A 21,596-nucleotide genomic window follows, 5' to 3' on the forward strand; every position below is an offset into this window, starting at 1 on the left:
ACCACAGGGACACAGAGCCTTTCCCAGAGGGCTCTGACCACAGTGTACATCTGCCCGAGCCCATGAGCCCATCTGGAGTGGCAGCCCGCTCCTCCCAAATACTTGTCCCATCCACGGGCCATGGCTGAGACCCTCTGGACAAGCCAGACCCAGGGCTCCTCAGCGGCCTTCAGCGGGGGGGTGGGAGGGGTCTGTCTGCCCTCCTCCTTCTCCATAGTGGACACCAGCAGACACCCAGGGGCACCCCGGCAGGCCCAGCGCCTTCACTTCTCAGCGGCCCTCTCATCCCAGCAGCATGGAGAGGTTGAGCCTAGCAGAGTGCTGCCATGTGCCCAGTCTCTGTGCAGGAGTGTGGGAAGCTGGACCAGCCGCGCAGTCCTCCCTATCACCCCTCCATGCTACCCCAAGGAGACCCAGTGCACCTCTTGTGGCTCAGGCTCCCTCCTGCCGGGTTTATACATGCCAGCTAGACTCAGGTCAAAGGCCCAGGAAGAGCGTGGGAAAGTGATGGCCGGCACCTTGAAGGGGAAGGAGAGGCCAGCCCGCCCTGAAACGCAGGCCCAGGCAGGAAGTGCGGCAGGTCAGTGTACAGCTCTCACTGCCCCTGTGACTTCCCGTCCCTGCAAGTTCTGCATGGGGGCGGGCCCGGTGCCAACCCTCCCACTCCAGCCCCATCTGAGTGCCCAGTCCCTGTAATCGCCCATGACCTTGATGTCTCTTCAATCCCCACTGTAGCTGGCAGTTCCAAGAGGGAGGGCCTTTTCCCTCCCCTACCTCGATGTGCCCCTGAGCTCCGCTATGAAAGACTCCCCACAATGACCATAAGCACTTTTGGTTTCCCACTTCCCCCACAGTGGCTCTGGGAGGGCAGGCACCGCTGCCTGAGAAAGACGGGTTCTGCGTTTAAATTCATCTTTTTCTGGGTGAGTTCAGGAAGGACTTAAGTTTCTGCAAGAGCCTTTTCTGCTTCTCCCTTTTGAACTGTGAGTTTCCTGATGGCAGGGCAGATTTCTTAGCTTGGAGATTTTTACTGTGATCTTGAAGGGAAGCCACCATTTTACCTTCTTCAGTTAATTTGGTGTGACAACTATATTTTTCATTTTTTTCTTCTTTCAGCAGTTTTCAAATAAGAATTGAACCCAGCTGCATAGACTCATTTCTCTAAAACTGCATTTGCTTCAACTTCCTGGTGGTCTCCATAGTAGCACCCAGGTTCCCACCACCTCACCCTCCTGGGTCCCAAGTTTGCTCCTATCCTCTCCATCCTGTGGCTCCTTCTGCTTCCCCAAAGGGGCAACTGTCCTCCAAAACATCTTCTACTGTCCTCTACAGTTGTTCTTTCCTTCCATGGACTGTGAGGGCTGTTCTAGTTGTAGCTATTTGAAAGGTGATGTGTTATCTTCCATTTTCTTAATCTTTTAGGTAGAGCTAAGCGGTCACTCCAACTTAACTGAATATCTCCATCTCTCATCTTTCAGGTCTTTTGGGAAATTCCCTATTTTTGTTTTTTAATTTTCTTTATTGGAGTGCCTGGATAGCTCAGTCGGTTAAGCATCTGCCTTCGGCTCAGGTCATGATCCCAGGATCTTAGGATTGTATCCCGGGTCAGCCTCCCTGCTCAGCGGGGAGCCTGCTTCTCCCTCTGCCTTTTTCTCCCCCTGCCTGTGCTCTGCCAAATAAATAAATAACATCTTTTTAAAAATAATCAAGATTTATTTATTTGAGAGAGAGAGGGGGGTGGGGAGGGGTAGAGGGAGAAAGACTCTCAAGAAGACTCCTCGATGAGCATGGAATCCGACATGGGGTTCGATCCCACCACCCTGAGATCTTCACCTGAGCTGAAAGAAGAGTCAGACGCTTAGCCTACAGCACCACCCAGGCAACCCCCAAAATTCCCTATTTTAAGCTCTAGTAAAGAGTTGGCATTTTTTACCTATTTATTGTCTTGAGGGTTGGTGTTTCCTTTTCTAACAAGAAGAAAGTTTTTATCCTACATAACTATGAATCCCAAGAGAGGATCGACTCCATGGCCCATTGGTTCAGTTGCTTAATGACATCATTCAGGACCTACATCTTTCCATCTGTCACTGCTCTCCTAGTGGCTTCACCCTTCAGCCTGGAAAGCAAGATGGCCAATAGCAGATCCGGAGAAAAGAAAGAGAGCATCTTATCTGTTGGCTTGCCCCCAAACCTTCTCCAGAATTCCTCCAGCAGGTTTCTCCTTCCACATTATTAGCCTGAATTGGGCAACATGCCCATTTAAAAAAATATATTTTAAAATTTATTTTTGTGAGAGGAAGAGGCTCCCTGTAGGGCTCAATTCCAGCACCCTGGGATCATGACCTGAGCTGAAGGCAGATGCTTAACCAACTGAGCCACCCAGGCGCCCTCTTTATTTCTTTCTCCTCCCTACATTCCATCCTTCCTTCCTTCCATCCCTCCTTCCTTCTTTCCTTTCTATTGTAGTAAAATAAACAGGACAAAAATTTGCCAGTTTTACCATTTTTAAGTATTCATTTCAGTAGCATTCCTTACTTTTACACGGTAGTGCAACCATCAATTCTATCCATTTCCAAAACATTTTCATCGTCCCAAACACAAATTCTACAGTCATCAAGCAACAATTCCCCATTCTCTTCTCTCCACTACTCCCCCAGAACCTTGATTCTACCTTTTGTCTCTATGAATTTACCAATTCTAGATAGTTCAGGTATCCTGTGGAATCACAGGATATGTATCCTTTTGTGTCTGGCTTATTTCATTTAGCATTATTTCAAGGTTCATCCATGTTATAACTTCTATCAGAATTTCACTTCTTTTTTGTGGCTGAGTAATAGTCCATCGTATGGGTAGACCACATTTGTCTATCCATGTATCCTCATGGACATTTAGGCTGTGTCCACCTTTTAGCCATTGTGAATAATGCTGCAACAAACAGCAACACACATGATCTCTTCAAGTCATTATTTTCATTTTTTTGGAGTGTATACCTAGAAGGAAAATGGCTGGATCATATGATAACTCTCTTTAGCTTTTTGAGGCATTGCCAGACTATTTCCCACAATATTTGTGCCATTGTACATTCCCACAAGCAAGGCTTCCAACTTCTCCACATCCTTATCAATGCATTTATTTTTTTTTTTATGATAGCCGTCCCAGTAGATGGTATCTTACTGTGGTTTTGGTTGCTTCCCTAATAGCTGTATTGAGCAGCTTTTCCTATGCTTATTGGACATACGTATATTTTCCTTGGAGAAATGTCTATTCAAGTCCTTTGCCAAGTTTCTAATTGGGTTGCTCACCCTGATATTGCTGAATTTTAGTTCTTCATACATTCTGGGTATTAATTCCTTATTAGGTATGCGATTTGCAAATGTTTTTGCCCATTCTCTGGGTTATCTTTCCACTTTTTTGTTAATATTCTTTGATGCACAAACGTTCTTAATTTTGATGAAGTTTAATTTATCCATTTTCCTTTTGGTGCTCATGCTTTTGGAATCATATCTAAAACTCCATTGCAAAATCCAAGGTCATGAAAAATATATACCTAAGTTTTCTTTTAGAAGTTGTATAGTTTAATTCTTATATTTAGGTCATTGATACACTTGAGTTAGTTTTTGTGTACGTCATGAGGTAGAGATCCAACATCATTCTTTTGCAAGTGGAAATTCAGTTGTCCCAGCATCATTTAAGAGATTGTCCGTTCCCTACTGAATGGTCTTGTATACTCATCAAATATCAGTTCGTCAGGGCACCTGGGTGGCTGTTGGTTAAGCATCTGCCTTCAGCTCCAGTCAGGATCCTAGGGTCCTGGGACAGAGACCTGAGTCGGGCTCCCTGCTCAGTGGGGGAGCCTACTTCTCCCTCTACCTCTTTTGCTCCCCCTGCTTGTACTCTCTGTCAAAGAAATAAGTAAATAAAATATTAAAAATTGGTCATAGACATATGGTTTATTTCTGGACTCTCAGTTCTATTTGATTGGTCTACATGTCTACTATCTAGGCCAGTACCACACTATTTGATTATTGCCACTCTGTAGTAAGTTTCAAAATCAGTTAAATGACTCTGTCCTTCTTTTTCAAGACTGTTTTGGCTACTCAAGGAAGTCTGAAATTCCTCATGAATTTGAGGATAGGCTTTTCCATGTCTGCAAGAATGCCTGCTAGGATCTTAGGGATTGTACTGAATTTGTAGATCTTTTGGGGGTGGTTTTGACATTTTAACAATATTGTCTCCCTATCTGTCAACCTATCTTGTTCCACTTATTTAGGTCTTCTTTATCATTCAACAATTGTTTTGTTGTTTTCAGTGTAGAAATTTTTATTCTTCTTGGTTAAATTTATTCCTAGTTATTTAATTTTTTAAATGCTATTGTAAATGGAATTGTCTTGTTAGTATCTTTCTGGGGGTTGCTTTTTCAAGTGTACAGAATCACAATACATTTTTGTGTGTTGAGCCTGTACCCTGCAACTTTGAGGAATTCACTTATTAGCTCTAGCAGCTTTCTTGTGGCTAGTTTGGGATTTTCTATATGAGATTATGTCCTTTGCAAATAGAGATGGTTTTTTACTTCTTCCAATTCAATTTTATGGCTTTTGTTTCTTTTTCTTCTCTAATTTCTTGGGCTAGGACTTCCAGCATGTGTTGGATAGTAGTAGTGAAACAGAGCATCCTTACCTTGTTCCTGATCTCTGAAGGAAATCTTTCAGTGCTTTGCCACTCAGTATGGTGTGAGCTGTGGTTATTTCCTATATGGCCTTTAACATGTTGGGACAATTCTCCGAACTTCTAGTTTCCTGAGTGTTTTTTATCATGAAAGGGTCTTAGATTTTGTCAAATGCTTTTTCTGTGTTAATGGAGATGATCGTGGTTTTTTCTTTCATTTTATTAATGTTTTGCATTACATTGATTTTTGGGGGCTGAACCCCCTTGCACCCCTGAGATAAAACTCACCTGGTTATGGTATATAATCCTTTAATATGCTGTTGGATTCAGTTAATATTTTGATAAAGATTTTTGCCCCTATATTTATAAGGGACATTGGACTGTAACTGTCTTTTCTTGTGATATCTTTATCTGGGGGCAATGGAGAAGGGAGCTCCAAAATTCTGAGCAGAACCAAGAAGGCAGTTCCAGAATATGTGAAGGCAGAACTGTCAGCCTCATCAGGTCAGCATGGCCTCGGGGACCACTTGGGAGGGCACTGGTGGTGTGGAATCTCTGTGCAGACGGGACTGTTGGGGAGGATGCTCACTGATGTGTCCTGAACACCTAATAGAGAACCTGGCACATAGTATATGCTCCATCGATAATTGTGGAATGAGTTGATGAACACAGGTGGAACTCATCCAGTATGATTCTGTTTACGTGAGGGTCAAAAGCTGGCAAATCTAGACTCTGTTGTTCAGGGATATATAGACTGTGTTACCTTTGGGCTTGTGCAAGAGGCTGGGAACGACCACGGGAACCAGCTAGGGCGGCCAGAGTTCTATTTCTTGATTGCGGTGCTGCAGCGCCCCCCTGTGGTCAATGAGGACATCACGGCCCAGTGGTTGCGGGGATTTCCCTGGTTGTGGCCGCTGCTCACAAGGGCCAGCCTGTTCTGATGGCCGTCTAAGCATCTCTGGGCTTCTGCTCTGCTCTGAACAACAGCTGCTGTGACTGTTGAGAGGGGCTCTGTGCCGGTCAGTATACTCACCCCAACTTCCAGGCTCTGCAGTCAGATTCAGAGACTGGCATGGCAGTGCTGAAAGGGGCTGCCTTTGGAGCTCATAACCCAAGCCCATCCTCAGATGCTTCTTAAGATCCAAAGCCCAGCATCCAGTCCTCAGAAGCAGAGCCGAACTGGGGGGAAATGAGTGAGGTGTACAAGATGTAAAATGTAAGGAGAGACTTCCTTGCCAGTTTGTGCAAGTGCTGGGTGGGCACTTTCGTGATCCTGAGAGTAGGCACCCCCACCCACCTCACTCTAAACCCAGCTCCGCTCAGAAGTCAGAGAACACTGCAAACCTACATGCATTCACATTGATGCTGAGCTGCAAATGGGTTAGCTTTGAGTGATTTTCACCCAGTAGGGCCCTCCACCCTGTTCCAGGGATGGGACCTGTGTGGAGGGCCAGTTAGACTGCAGGCAGCTCTTGGATGACTAGAAGTGTCAAGGCAGAGGTGAAAAGGCTCAAGGCATAAGCTCTCAGCACTCTGATTGGGAAGGGAGCCAACAGATGGTTCCAAGGCTAGCCCAAATGAACCAGGTCTTGGTAAGGACCTGGGCCTGCGTTCTGGTTCTGCCTGAGACAGGCCATGGCAGACCTGGGTTCGTATCCTGATTGTGACAAGTGTACCATCTATGGCCCAGACACACTGCTTACCAACACCCCCAACGCGCACGCACGCGCGCACACATACACACACACACACCCCCAGACATCACTAACAGGATACTCAGTCATTGGTTTTTTAGTGACGACAGCAACTCAGAAGACTGTGAACTGAAGGAGAGACCTGGTTTCAGGCCTTCTGGCTACACAGACCTGTTTCAACTCCTGGTCCAACACCCACTTCCAGCCAGACTTCCTGGTTCTTTGGGAGACCACAGAAGTTGCGGTAAGGAGTAAAAGTGAAAACCTAAATTAAGGACATGATGGGGTCTGTGGAACACAGTGGGTGCTTAATCAGTTCAGCGTACATTCAACAAATACATATTTACACTAAAAATTTGATACTTTGGGGTGCCTGGGTGGCTCAGTGGGTTAAGCCTCTGCCTTCCACTCAGGTCATGATCTCAGGGTCCTGGGATCGAGCCCTGCTTCCGGATCTCTGCTCAGCAGGGAGCCTGCTTCCTCCTCTCTGCCTGCCTCTCTGCCTACTTGTGATCTCTGTCAAATAAATAAAATCTTTTTAAAAATTTGATACTTTTAGGGACGCCTGGGTGGCTCAGTGGATTAAGCCGCTGCCTTCGGCTCGGGTCATGATCTCAGGGTCCTGGGATCGAGTCCCGCGTCGGGCTCTCTGCTTGGCGGGGAGCCTGCTTCCCTCTCTCTCTCTCTCTCTCTCTGCCTGCCTCTCCATCTACTTGTGATTTCTCGCTGTCAAATAAATAAATAAAATCTTTAAAAAAAAAAAAAAAAAAAAATTTGATACTTTTATGTAGGAACCACAAAAGTTCTGGTGTTTAATATTTAACAACTGACCAAGGTCCAAGATGTGAAGTGACCATGTTCAAGAACTGGATGGGGTGGAGGGAATCGCTCTATAAACTAATTATATAATATGTGATAAGAAGAACTCATGCTTTGTAACAGAAAACCTGTCTACATGTAGTAGTCGCTTCAAAAAGCCATTTGGTCTTCTCTTGGCTTGTAAAAACGATGTTCCAGATTTCAGTGTACATTAGCAACCTTCAGCTCTTTAGTGTGGTGCGCATCCTGTTTTTTACCTTCCAGTTCTTCCACCCCAACCTGTGTTGTGAGGTCCACAATATTTTTCTCCAGGTGGTCAGTGGGCTACTCATGTCCTTAATTCTTCCCATGATCTGGTCAGACATGGTCTGAAATTTACCTTGCATCTGTGGCAGGAGTGTCTACACCACTGAGGTGAGATCCTGCATGGTCTTGGGGTCTCGGCCATCTCTCTCCAGTTCCCTTCATTCAACGAATTATTTCAGCAGCAACTGTACACCAGGAAGCATGCTAGGTGCCCCAAATGCAGCAAGGGACAAGCTTATACTATCAGGAAGGCAATTAACAAGTAACTCGCAAAGGCACTGACGTGGAGAGGGACTGATAGTGGAGTGCACAGGGGGACAACAGGAGGAAGTAATAAGCCCTTGAACCTTAAACAAGAAGCCTCAAGGCACAGAGCCTGGGTCCACCAAGTTCCCAGCAGGAGAGCAGGACCAGTTGGGAGAGCAAATGCGGGTCACCCAAAGGCAGCACAGCCGAAGACAATGCCATGAAGGCTATTGAAGGAGTTTGGATTTTGTGTTCCAGGCGATGGGAAGCCACTGCGGTTTCAATGCAGAGGACCAGGACTTCATTTCTGCCTACATTTGGAAAATACACCCACCTGACAATGGCGATTGCCTGAGCTCAAGCCAGATGCTGACTTGGTCAAGGGGTGCAGCTGCAAAAATGAGGAGGCACTTAAGATAGACCCACAAGGACTTAAGGACTGATAGGACATGGGAGGGGAGAGAGAGGAATCAAGGGCAAGGAAAAAACTCACTGCGACCAGGATCACTGAGCAGCATCCGTTGGGGCATGTGTGGGGGCAGGGGGTGGGGGCTTTAGTAGAACACTGTAAGTCTGGCTTATGATACGCTGAGCCTCAGGTGCTTATATAATACCCATATGGAGGCAGGAGGAAGTGCAGGCAAGGATTTGGCTTGGAGATAGAGACCCGGGGGGTTTCAGCACACAGAGGGGTTCTGATATTAACTCACAGAACCTTCACCACCTTCACCACACTGTGAGGTAGGCATGGTCTCACGCCCACATACAAGCCCAAGGCAGACAGGTTGATGGACAGGACTCTGGGAAGGTATATTTTATACTTATATTTATATATTTATATTATATATACTTATATATTTTATACTTATATAAGTATTTATACTTATATACTTACAATTCAACAGTTGGCCTAAAGTTCTGTGCTCTTAACTACTCTAGGTTAAGAACGTTGTGAGCCTTCAGGCCCTGGTTAGACAAGCATCTGTTGAGCTTGTGCTGCTGGCCAGTGCTGCTGACAGTGGTGAGAGGAGCCAGCAGTTGCCCAGGAGAACCCCCTCCACCCCTAATACCTCCCCTGGCCAGACAGTCCCATCATTAACCCAACTCCCAACCTGAGGATCCCTAAGGGATCACAGAGCATGCGGAATTGTATGCAAAACTACCCACTTGTCCAGATGTGTAAGAGCGTCCCTAACCTAAACTGATTAAGAACCAGCGGCATTATTCACAAGAATAATGTGAATTATTTTCCAAGAAATGGAAAACCTACATGTTCACAAATGGATGGTTAAAGAAAACGTGTCATATATACAGTGGACTATTAGTCATTAGAGAGAGAGAAAGCCTGCCATTTGTGACAACATGGATGGAACTTGAGGGCATTATGCTAAGTGACATAAGTCAGACAGGGAAGACACATACTGAATTCTACCACTTAATAGTAGAATCTTAAAAAGGCTAACTCAGGAAGAGTAGAATGGTAGTTGTTAAGGACTGACCGGAGCTCCATGTTGTGGTTTCCTTCTGAGGAGGCTTTGCTTAGAGCCAGAGATTTGAAATGGGTAAGCTTCTCCCATAGGAAGTCTAGACCCAGGGAGGAAGGACCTCAAGGGTGCTGCAGGAAAAGTAAGACTATGTATGATCTGTGGCAACTGTGACTGAGGGAGCCAAGACTAGCAGTGCTGAGGAAAATAAGTGAGAGAGGAAAGGGATGAATTCCTACCCCCGCCGTATGACTAGGGCCAGTTCCTTTCCCTTTCTGGACCTCTTTTGTGATCTAGGAACTGAGGACCTGGGATTAGGTCATCTTAAAATTCTAGTTCCCACCCTAACATCCTAATTTCCTAGCTTGAGAGCATGAACTAGCTCTGATCTTTGCATGATGCACTTGGAGGTATGAGGGGTGAACTACAGAGGGCTAGGGAGTGGCCGCCAGGGCCCACATGGGTACTGGCAACTCTGCTGTGGAGAGAAAGTCCCTTTGCACCCCTCTGGCTCTCTGCTCTGAGGATGAATCTTGGAACCAACGCACAGTGGGGCTGAATGTCTACTGGGACAAATTACCCTAAGCCCACTACACTGCTCTCAAACCAACAATGAGCAAATTTTCTTGGGCCTTACTGACATGAGCTCCCTTTTTGCCCCTCCTGCCTTTTCTTGGTGCTGACCACAAAAGCCCTTTCTTAGGGTTCATTTTTTAAATATTTAATATTTTAAGAACAGAAATAACATTAAAATAAATGTTTGTGGAGTATCAACATACATTTTTTAAAAAATATTTTATTTATCCATTTGAGAGAGAGACAGAGAGAGTACAAGCAGGGGGAGAAAGAGAAGCAGACTCCCCGCTGAGCTGGGAGCCTGACATGGGGCTCAATCCCAGGACCCTGAGATCATGATCTGAACTGAAGGAAGGTGCTTAACCATCTGAGTCAACCAGGTGCCCCAACATACTTTTTTTTTTTTTTAAGTGCAAGCCCTGGGGTACCTGGGTGGCCCAGTCAGTTAGGCGTCTGCCTTCGGCTCAGGCTGTGACCCCAGGGTCCTGGGATTGAGTTCTGCATCCAGCTCCTTGCTTGGCAGGGAGCTTACTTCTCCCTCTCCCTCTGTGGCTTCCCCTTGCTTGTGCTTTCTTTCTCAAATAAGTGAAATCTTTAAAAAAAAAAAAAAAAAAGTGCAAGCCCTATCTCCCAAGGCTTAAAGAACAATTACCCAACTACAGTCCACTTTCCTGGATTTTCTGTTCTTTTTCTTCAGATTTTAACAACTGTAATATATAGTATCTTCTCCGAAATCTGTGATTGTCTTGGTAGCCCATTAACCATTCCCCTCCCTTTGGGAACCCACAGCCTTCTCAGGTGTCCTGCCCTCTCCAACTCAAAATAACAGTCAGTGTGAGCAGCAGGGAACAGCCAGACCATTCCTGCTGGTGCCAGAGAAAAAGTCCACACTTGCATCCATCCTCTCTGTTCAGAGAGCTCCCATATCTTTCCAGTGAGTCACTGTGCTCAAGTTAGAGTGCTTTGGTTGCTTAATGCTAAATCTCTTTGAGGAGAACTTCCAGCATAGCTGACAGAGTCCAGGTTCCTGCCTCACCCTGTACATGCATTAGAGCTGAAGAAAAGCTCTTTGGTTTTCGAGGCCCATTGCCATCTATTTTCCAGGTGGGAGGGGAAGGGGAGCAGGAAACAGGCTGTTCTCAGAAACCTTGTTGACCTCCTGTGTTGTGTATGACTCTGTCCAGAAGCAATGTTCTTCACAGGGATGGTATGACGGAGGACAGCTACTGCTCTCTACCAGACACTGCACCACAGGCAATACACCATCCCATCCCAGACAAAGAAACGGAGGTGCAGGTTTGTTAAACAATTTATTCAAGGTCTCCTGGTATTGAGTAGTAGAGCTATGTTTCTGCTGTGCCACGCTGCTCCTGGGAACAACCACTCTGCCTTCTAGGATATGCTGGGAATGACCAATGAGGTTTTTTAAACTTTGAAAATGCCTCTACTTCCAAATTTGTACCACACATACCAAAACGGACACTGAAAACTGGTGCTGCTTCTGATCATGGCTTCCACTTGGTCTCTTGTGTTCTTATTAATAGCAACTCTGACCTAACAAAAGTGCAGGTATTACACTTCCAAGAAACTGAAAACAGTTCATAAGAACATAAATGTTTCACAAAAGCTTTATTTGTGGTTGCATCTACAGTTCTCATGTCAGTATATAGACAGTCAGTTCAGTGCAGTGCTTCTAATATAAGTCATATAAAACTGTGGAACACAATGAAGAATAGTGCACTTGATATAAAAATAAATTACACTTTAAAAGCTACTGCAAAGCGTCACACATATAAAAAGTAAACAAAATAGTTAGTGAGGTCCTTTCAACTATCATATCCAGAAAAGAAAATACACTCACAAAAATAAGAAGAGCAAGGGGTCTGTACTAAAACACCTCCCTGATAAAAAGAAATTCTGGGAAGTGACTGAATCATTGTTTCAAGCAGCATGATGAAGAGACTCGCGTATCCTACCTTAGAACTGGAAATAATTACAGCTCTACCAATATGCTAACACAGCAGACAGAGTTTGGCTCAGGACAAATTTCTATAATCCAAACAAACTTCTTCATCTCACTGAAGGCTGACAGATAGGAAAAGATTCCAACTTTCTTCTGATCATTGAAAACCCAGAGTGTTTACATTTTTGAGAGGAAATAGGGACAAATAATAAAGAAATACACCTTCTTCGGTCTGCAGAAGATTCCAGGCTTCGAAGCAACTGAAAGGCTGAGGGCAAGACTGATTAGAAATTGGTGAGGCCTCCCAAACACTCTCAGAGCTGGGAGACCCAGGACTGTACCTTGTCCATGTGCAAATGAGGATGGCAACGTCTAGAAATGTCAGGTGCCTCCACGTGACAGCTGCTGTTGCAGAACCTATGTGAGTACTCCTCTGCCTCCCAGGGAGCCACGCTGCCACACCACCAAGTGTGGACTTGGGAGTTGGCACCTGTCTTTGTAAATACACCGAGTGGAGCACAGCCAGCCCATGCGTGTACTATTGTCTGTCCACTTGTGTGCTTCGGCAGTGCAGCTGAGCCATGAAGTACTAACTGTCTCTACTCTTCACAGAAAACCTTTGCTCATCCCTGCTCTAAGTGAGAAGACAAGAGCTTTGCTTCTCAAGACCCTTACTTACAGAAAAAAATGGAAGATTTTTCTCAGTGTAAGTGATGCCAAATAATTCTGCTCTAACAGAGTCTCTGATGTGACCCCTGAGCTTTCATTCTGGAGCTTTTGCAAGAGAAGACAGGGGTGCTGGTTTTAGCCAGAATTGGGAAGCATAAGAGAACAAGCAGTCAAGATGCAAGCAACCACCCAAGAGCTTTCACCCTTAACTGCCCACAGAGCATCTGTGATTGTGCAAAAACAGATAAAGGTGAAGATAAACAGTAGGCTGTAAGAAATATTTTTAAACAGAATTTTTCTTAAAACAATATAAACTTTTTAGGAAAGCTGTTAATGGTATGTCTAAATTTATCAAGACCAAAGGAACCCAGTTATTGCTTTGTTCAGCAGTGTTTCTCAAAGGGCAGGCATGGAAGAACAATGAGCCCCTCCAGAGTATATGAAGGTGATACTACCAACAACAGTTAAGAAGTAGGATCTCATTTATCATTTCACAAGTTTAAAAGAAGAGTCAAGGGCAGAAAGCTGAAACCTACCACTCTTATTTTAAACCATCATGCCAATTGTTCCTTCCCCTACCCAGGCTATCAAACAGCCTGATTTGAGGTTCCTCTCCTTTCCGCGCCCCCAAGGCCTGTAGCAGATGCTGACCACGTGGCACTGTACTAAGTGTTCCTGGGGCAGAGCACACGGGGAGCCGTGACACAGGGGCAGCAGCACCAACCTAGTCCTTGCAAGCCCCACAGACCCACGAGGCCTGGCAAGACAACAAAAGAAGCCCTGCCACTCTCTCAGCACCAGCCTCGAATCTGCTCCCAGTCACAAGTTCCATCATCACTGATCCTAATGAGTTACCACAGGCAAATCTGGTACTGGAAAATCTGGGAAGAAAGTAACCACAGAGCAGCTGAGCCTGTGGCTAAAAGCCTTCTGTTATTTGTTGCCAATCTGGCTCAGTTATCTCAGCTATAAATCACCTCCAAACTACCTTCAAACGGAAGAATGCGAACAGCTTTCTAGCTGGAGCCCTCAAATCAACTATTGTTCTTGTTCTCTTTTCAAACGAGTTCTCATTACTCCTGACTCAATTAAATGTTGCCAATATTTCTTTTTAGCTACACTTACTAAGGTGCATGGGAACCTCACTCTAGAGAAAAACTTCCTGTCCAACTAGCTGTCGTTTTCAACAGCCAGTAAGGTTCTTTCATCTCATCTGAGGATCAGAACTTTAGTTAATCAGATGATTCTCGGATGTGCAGGTGGGTTTTAATCTTTGTAGGGGAGGACTATGCCCTGAAGGTCAACAGCTGGTCATGCCACCAGAGCTGTCCCTCCTCCCACTTTGATGTAACCGACCTGCCTTCTTATGCACTATTATCTCAAATCTCACTCTGCTCACATTCTTTACTGACGCACATATATCAACTTCTCTCTCATCACAGGGACAGACTTTTCCCATCCCTCTCAGACACATTCACCAGATATCCTGAGCCTTGCCATTCTCTCCCCTCCACTCTCAGATGAGCAAGAACAGGATCAGTGTGACAGCAGCTCTGGGGAAGGCACCAGCAGCAGTCATGACAGGGAAGTTATACATGACCGGTATCTAAACTGCGAGGGCTAATTCATCATTAAAATATTAATTTCCATGTTCACCAGTTTGTGTCAGGACAAAAGACAAAATTCCTCCTTTTAGCCTGAGATTAAAGTAAATTTTAAGAAAGTCCTTTTCAATATGCCAACTGGCAAGAATATGGGTACCCAAAGACACAAAGATTATAGAATATATTCAGGAACTTATTCTTAAGTTGTAAAAGTTTAAAATAAGGATGGTGCTGCCTCCTAAACTGGACGGGAAGTTTAGGCCTTCCAAGCTAGTAATACCTTAGCTGCTCTGTGGTTAGATGCACAACTTCAACCTTCCAGTACATCTAGAATTGTCAGCACCCTGAAAATTTAGATGTCCAGTCCCGCATGTTTTGGGTCAGGCCCCTGGTCAAGTTCTTGGTTCTGCGTGTCACTTACAGCTGTGAGAAAATTTGTTTTACAATTAAGAATTGGCAAGAGTTCCACCAATGAAATTCACAAGCTCGGCACAATGGCTAAGGGGAAGCAGCCAGCAAGAAGTGCCAATTTTCTTTCCTTCAGCAAAGTTGTTCTGTGCAAAAGTGGTTTCCAAACTCTACAGCTCCCTGGGAAACAGCACAAGATTAAAATTCCTGAGCTTTCCAGACACTAATGTGTGTTTGCCTAGCACATGACTATGCTACAGGGAACACAGGACAGTCCAAACCATGGAGTTTTAAGTATCACACAACTGGATGTTCTCTTGTGCTGAGCAACATAAATTAACACCCAGTTATATACATAATACAGGGCATAAAACTAAACATCAAATTCGAGGTGGTATGGTTTGACACCAATCCTTGATCACAGGGATTAACAACAATGATACCAATATGGTTTCTACCTCATCCTCATTTCCAAGAGCAACTGCAGTTTACCTCCTGCATTCTGAATTTTTAAGGCTAAAACAAGTGTTCTTCTGGAAGTCAGGATGGCAGGAGGTTATTTTTATACTCTTCTTCATTTTCTATATGCAAATGTGCTACTTTTACATACATACAGATTTTTTTTTTATACCCGAAGTGATTAGGAATTAGAGACCTTTTAAAATTAACACAAAATTCCTAATGTAAGGTGAGATACCAGTTCTTACAGTATGCTAAGTACAGTTTCAGAATAGGTGTTCAAGAAACAAAACCCCCTCAACTCCCAATTGCCTATTTCTGTCTCGGTATTTTGGTTTTGTTTAGTTTAGTTTATAAATTCTAAACTGATTCAGCTTATATTAAAAGGAAATTAAGTCTATATCCAAATCAGTGCCAGTGTGGAGAAGTGACTGTTGTCTCCATCCAGCTGAAAAGTTAGAGAGTATGTGTGTGGTGCATGTGAGGGCTTCCTGTGGGGAAGCAAGGCTTAAAAAAAAAAAAAAAAAAAAAAAAAAAAAAAAAAACACCCAACAAACCAGGATGCAAAATATGCACAACTGATTTCTCTGTATTCTTCTCAAGGTTTAGCTTACCTTAACGTAAACTTAGGAGTACTAAGATAGCCAGTAAGAAGCCAAAAGTATAGGAGACACCTGAAAACCTTCTGTACTCTAAACTTCTCTTAGTACTGTAGTAATTATAAACACTGAGGCCTCAAACTACCTACAAGGTGTCCTCATTAATTTCCTAAACTCCTGATTTCCAGTACTGCATGGATAAGGGGAACTTCGCTTACAGGCATTCAGATCAAGGATACTCATCCTGATACTAGAGAGAGAAATAACATTCAAAAGGCTATTACTGACTACCAGAGACAGCCTGGTTATGGAGGGGTTATGAACAATTATAACCACTAGATGGAGCCAAGAGTTCGAAGAAACAACAGGGAAAAATAATTGCCTTGTTTCAGAATATACAACTTAAATACAATTACAGAAAGTAAAGACCAGATGCCCTCATTTGGGCAAATATGTAGTGTAATTTAACCCTTCCAGCTGGACGGAAAATGATTTTCATTGAGTTGAAGTCAAATTTGGGTGAGCTTTTTTACTCACAACTAAGGACAAGCTCCTGAATTTGAACATTCCAACAGAAATGGATTCAAGGACGGACAGCTGCAGAGCGCTGAATATTCCAGTTACAGGTGAGAAGGAGCCAGTCCCTCAGAGCTCAGTTGTCAGTAAACACTTTTGCTTCAAGACTGTTTCTTCCGCCAATGTTGGAAGAGAGCTGAAAGGAAGAAAGAAGGAATAATTATTCAGTGAAACCACTGGGGTGGGAGCAATGTGCATTTCTTCACCAGTGCTAAGTGGAGCACGTTGAGAGTAAATTACAGACCTAAATGACTATGCAACACCTAATTTACCAATGAGATATTTACAGAAGGGAATTTTCTAGATAAATGATACTTATTTCATCTTGCAATGAAATCTAAAAGATATCAATTTCCCCTACTGCCTTGAATAAAACATACCAAACACTTAATCATTTCTTAATGTCAGGGTTATTATTATGAATGGCAAGAACAGTACTGTGGTGAGCATGACAGTAAATCTGCTCAAGATATACCAAGGTCAGTGGGAACACTGTTCTGTGCTTTACACAGATAGTCCCAGATGGCTGTGGCTGAGTTCCCACCTAGTTAATCTGCTTTGTCAGAGTTATGTGAAAAATAAAAGGATGTGGGCTTTGCATGAGCACCCAAGAGTCTCTGCCATAGCTGAAGAGCATGAACGGAGGCAAAGATGTAATATCATCTATCTTGGTTTCATTAAAACTTAATATCAAAATATGTAGTACAAAGCACAGAATTTAACATGTCAAAACTACGAACAAGCTTGATAGTTGAAACAGCCGTCATGTGTAACAGCCCTCTCCATTTCTACTACATAGAGACAAATACTTTTTCAACAGTTGTTTTTTGTTTTTGTTTTTGTTTCCGGCATTTTCTTTCACTTTTCTGTATCTCTGTTTCTTCAAGTGTTGTCTCTGGGATTTGTTATAAAGGCAAATTCTTAGGCACCATCCCAGACAAACTGAATAGTAGGCTCTGAGGATGGGACCCAGTAAGCTGTGTTTGTTTTAAAGATTTATTTATTTAAGAAAGCGCATGCACAGTGCATGTGCATGAGTGAGAGAGGCAGAGGGAGAGGGAGAAAGAATCTCAAGAAGACTCAGCCACTGAGTGCTAAGTGTGGAGCCCAACGCTGGGCTCAGGCTCATAATTCTGAGATCACGACCTGAGCTGAAACCAAGAGTTGGATCCTCAACCAACTGCACCACCCAGGACCCCCTAAGCTGTGTTTTAACAAGCCCTCCAGGTGATTCTGATGTACAACTAGCAAAAGTCCAGGGGCCTATTTCCATAGTGACTTCCTGCCATGGACTATAAAAGCTTACCATTCTTAGAACCCACTTACCAGTTCCCCAATCCTTCCTTCCTACCTTTTCAACACAGTTAAATGAACAATTTTCAAGATGTTAATATTCAGTGTTTGTTGTAATTATGCAAATATTTTCACAACTGATATAAGCATATTATAGTTTTTCTTATATAATTTTCTCTTCCTGGATTGAAGAACTGCTTCCTTTTTTTCAGTTTGTTCCATTTTCTGTACTTATTTCTAATTTGTCCTTAAGCTTGCAGCTAGAACCATGGACCTCACCATAGTACATTCAGATGTGTAATTTAACTTTTCAAAAACTGGGGTAGACCACATATTTGTGTTTTTTTCTTGGCAATATCCTTCTTGGAACTCTGTACCCCTTCTTCAAATCTGTACAGAATTGTTCCTAGACCGGTGGGGAAGCTGCTGCCTCAAAACTTTCTTCTACCTTCCTCCTGGTCAGTTCCTATACCTGTTTCCTGTGTCTTCCTCCTTGGATAATCACCTTGTTTTAATGAAACACATCCTCTAGTAGGTAAATGCCTGAGTAAAACCGCATGGGAAGTATATATTTTAGAGAAACTCCAGGTCTACTCATTCTAATCTCACACTTACCTGACAGTCTGGACATCTAGATAAAAAATAATTTTCCTCCAGAATTCTGAAGGCATTGTTCCATTAACTTCCTGCTTTCAGAGAAGTATGCGTTCATTCTGATTACCAATCCTTTCATGTAATCTTTTTTACCTCCCTCTCTGAAGACTTGCATATCCTTTCTTAACTCTGATATTCTGAAATTTTATGATGGTCCTTGGCGTTGGCTATTTTCATTCTTTGTGCTAGGTACTCAGGCCCACTCAATCTAAAAACTCAAGTACTTTTTGGTGCCTGGGTACCTCAGTCGTTTAAGTGTTTGCCTTGGCTCAGGTCATGATGTCAGGATCCTGGGATCAGGCCCATATTAGGCTCCCTACTCAATGGGGAGTCTGCTTTTCCCTCTCCCCCAGCTCATGCTCTGTCTCTCAAATAAATAAAATCTTAACAAAACAAAACAAAACTGAAGTACTTCTGAGAAATCTCAATTCCTCTAACAATCTTATTTATTCTTCTTTCTGGTTTTTCAATAATTCATATATATTGGGCTGCCTGGACCAATTCTCCATTCTCTTCTGTCCCAGTTTTCATCTTATTCTTCTACTTTTTTGGGAGATTTCCTCAACCTTATCTTCCACACATTCCTTGGATTTTACTCTTAACATGGTTAATAATTTCTAAGAACACTGAGGATTCTGTTTCTTTCCTTTTTCATTTCCTGTTAGTGTTGCAGGGATACAGCATCTCCTCTCTCATAAAACTATCACTTGGGAAGTTTCTGATGCTCATGTTCCCTTCTGTCCTCCCTGCTTCTTTTTCAGCTTACTGGTTTCAGGTTTTCCTCACCCTTCTGGAAATCTTTGGCTCTCTTCACACTTATGAGGAAAGCACCTATTCATATTTAAAAGTGAAGCACTGGACTACACTGGACTACATACCAGAGAAAGGTTGCAGAGGACTCCACAAAACTGTGTCTAGACTTTAGACCCACAGAAAAGGAGATTATAAATGTGTGTTGTTTTAAGATGCTAAATATGTGACAATTAGCTACACAACAAACTAATAAACATAATTATGTTTACACAATTATCTATATTGCTATTTATGTAGTTGACTATTAATGGGGTTTTGGAAAGTTTTCAGCTTGGGCTATTATGAATACAGCTGCTATAAACATTCTTTTACATGTCCTCTGATAGACATTTATTTATATTTCTACTGGTATGTATATAATAGAATCACTGAGTCACTGGGTATGTTCAGCTTTAGTAGATACCGCCAAACCTATTTCCAACATGGTTATTCCAATTTAAAAAGTTCCAGTTGTCCCATACCTTCACCAACACTTGATACTAGGTGTCTTTTTCACTTCAGCAATTCTGGTAATAGACAGTGGTCATTACATGGTGGTTTGAATTTGTATTCCTCAATGACTAGTCAAGTTGTACACTGTCATGTATGCTAATTGACCACCTGGATAACCCCTTCTGAATTGCCTTTTCAAGTCTTGCCAATTTTTCTATTTATTTGTTTTTTTCTTATTGATTTATAAGAGATTTATATATTCTAAACATATAAAAGATTCTTTCCTTTGGCAAAGAAAGATAGATGGAGATCAATGGGGAGGAGGGAGGAAGTGCAAGTATTTTCTCTCTCTGGCTTCCCTTTTTGAGATCTTGAAATCATTTCTTTTAGTGAACAGAAGTTCTTGATATAATCCAAGTTATTGATTTTTTTCCCATTATTTAAGCTTTTGACCTGTTTAAAAAATATTTCCTGATCTCCAGAATGTTTGCTTATATTTTCTTCTAAAAGCTTTATTATCTGATGTTTCACATTTAGATCTGCAATCAATCTAGAATGGATTTTTGTGTATGGTCTGAGGTTGGGTCAAAATTCATCTTTTCCCATGTGGGTATTTAATTTGTCCAGCTGATTTACTAAAAAGCCATCCTTTCCCCGAGAACCACACCATCCTTTTTTCACAAATCAGGTAACTGTTTATGGGTGAGTTTGTTTCTAGACCCTATTCTATTCCCCAGATTCATTTATCTTTTTTTCTTTTTAAGTATGATTGACATTTAACATTATATTAGTTTCAGGTGCACTACTTCTACCTGTCCTTTTTGATCTCTTTAATTCCTCTATGACTATTTTGTTCTGGGAAGAAATGTCGACAATCTCTTCTTTCATCTGTAATTTTTAATTTAGAAGTCCTAAGAACTCATATTTTGTTGTGTAAATTCAATTACAAAGCATTATCGCCTGGTTCTTTGCACATAATCTTTATTTTTACAGTGGCAATTACTAGGCATATAAATGGTTAGAAAAATAACCTATTAAAACTGTACACAGTGCTATTTGACAACTATATATGAATTCCCTATGGCAAATCCCATGCCTCTTTTGTTCACTGCTATCTTCAGTGCTGCCAAACCAGATAATATCAATGCCTGGTACATAACAGACATTCAATAAGTGTTTGCTGAGTGAGTGATTATATTACTTTGAAGACTGAAGATAAGAGAACAACTTTAAAATGAAACTATCAATTCCTCTCAAGTTAATCAGCTCAAACAATTTTTCTAATTAATGAGGACATTTCTTCTTTAATTAGGAAAGCATCTACTTCGACTGACCTACACTCTCAACACCAGGAGGATGTGAGAAACAGGAAAAGTCTGAGGTGAGAATGAAGACAGCTGTACATCTTTTGCAAAATATACACAGTTTGGGTCCTAACAATGAAGAGTTGAAGAACTACACGCCAGACAAAAGGTTTTTTTGAGTCTAGCTTATGTTTGTGGCAAGCAATATGCTGAAATGAACTTGTAACAGGTATTGGTAAAAGGTGTCTCACTCAGAGCCCTCATCTTGGGAATCTCCAACCTCACTCTTACCTGTAACTCTTCACCTTATAGATGGACAACGTAATAGTAAAAAATGAAAGGAAAAGACATAAATGAGTTTTAATATAAATTTTTAAAGATAAGCCTGTTAATATGTTAACATTTATGAAGACTTCATAAAAATATATAAGGGTTACCTCATGATTTTGTAGAAAATTGTTATAGACAAGAAAAGAGAAAAAACACTATTCTAAATAGGGAAAAAATTTATCCAATTTCAATTAAGTTCAGTTAAAGAAGAACTGATATTACTGCTATAAATATATTAATTTTATTATTTTTTCCTCCTAATAGATGCCTAAGAATTGCAATGGAGAAATAATTTCCTCACCTGGTCACAGCATCCACCAAGAATGGTGCTGGGGGAGAAATCAGTGAGATCACTTCTCTGTTACCATGTCCCTCCTTCCCTGCCAAGGGTGGTCCACTTCCTGCCAGTCCACTGGAAAGAACACCACTCTGCTGAGGGAGACAGACACACCTGAGCAGAGGTGACAACACCGGCTCGGGCATCAGCAGTTCAGCTCCAAGCTACCTTCCCTAATGATTATGGTAATAAATAAGAGGATTTTGATGGTCATGGGCTGTTTTGGTTTGTTTTTTAACATACTCCACCTTAGAATTTTATTTTTGTTTTCATCAGCAGCATTAAGCCTTTATAAACAGAAACACTAAATCACTAGTTTGAAGCCATTAAGTTCAGTAAACAGAACTTTGGGAATGAACGCACAT

At 42.5% G+C, this 21,596-nt stretch overlaps 1 protein-coding gene across 8 annotated transcripts in view; it reads right to left on the reverse strand.

Moving 5' to 3' along the window:
• Positions 1-11,402: 11,402 nt before the first annotated feature.
• The window catches only part of EPB41L5 (erythrocyte membrane protein band 4.1 like 5), a 139,158-nt gene continuing 128,964 nt past the window's right edge, over positions 11,403-21,596 (reverse strand). For 4 of the 8 annotated variants that reach the window (XM_059166627.1, XM_059166625.1, XM_059166622.1 and 1 more), the window contains 2 exons: positions 21,196-21,326; positions 11,403-16,204 (listed from right to left, as the gene is read on the reverse strand). In XM_059166627.1, coding sequence (XP_059022610.1) covers positions 16,138-16,204; positions 21,196-21,326 — 198 coding nt within the window. In that variant the 3' untranslated portion in view covers positions 11,403-16,137. The remainder of the gene's footprint in view (positions 16,205-21,195; positions 21,327-21,596) is intronic. The other 4 variants (XM_059166626.1, XM_059166624.1, XM_059166629.1 and 1 more) reach the window with 2 other exon arrangements.

This window comes from Mustela lutreola, chromosome 3 (assembly GCF_030435805.1).
Source record: "Mustela lutreola isolate mMusLut2 chromosome 3, mMusLut2.pri, whole genome shotgun sequence".
NCBI lineage: Eukaryota > Metazoa > Chordata > Mammalia > Carnivora > Mustelidae > Mustela > Mustela lutreola.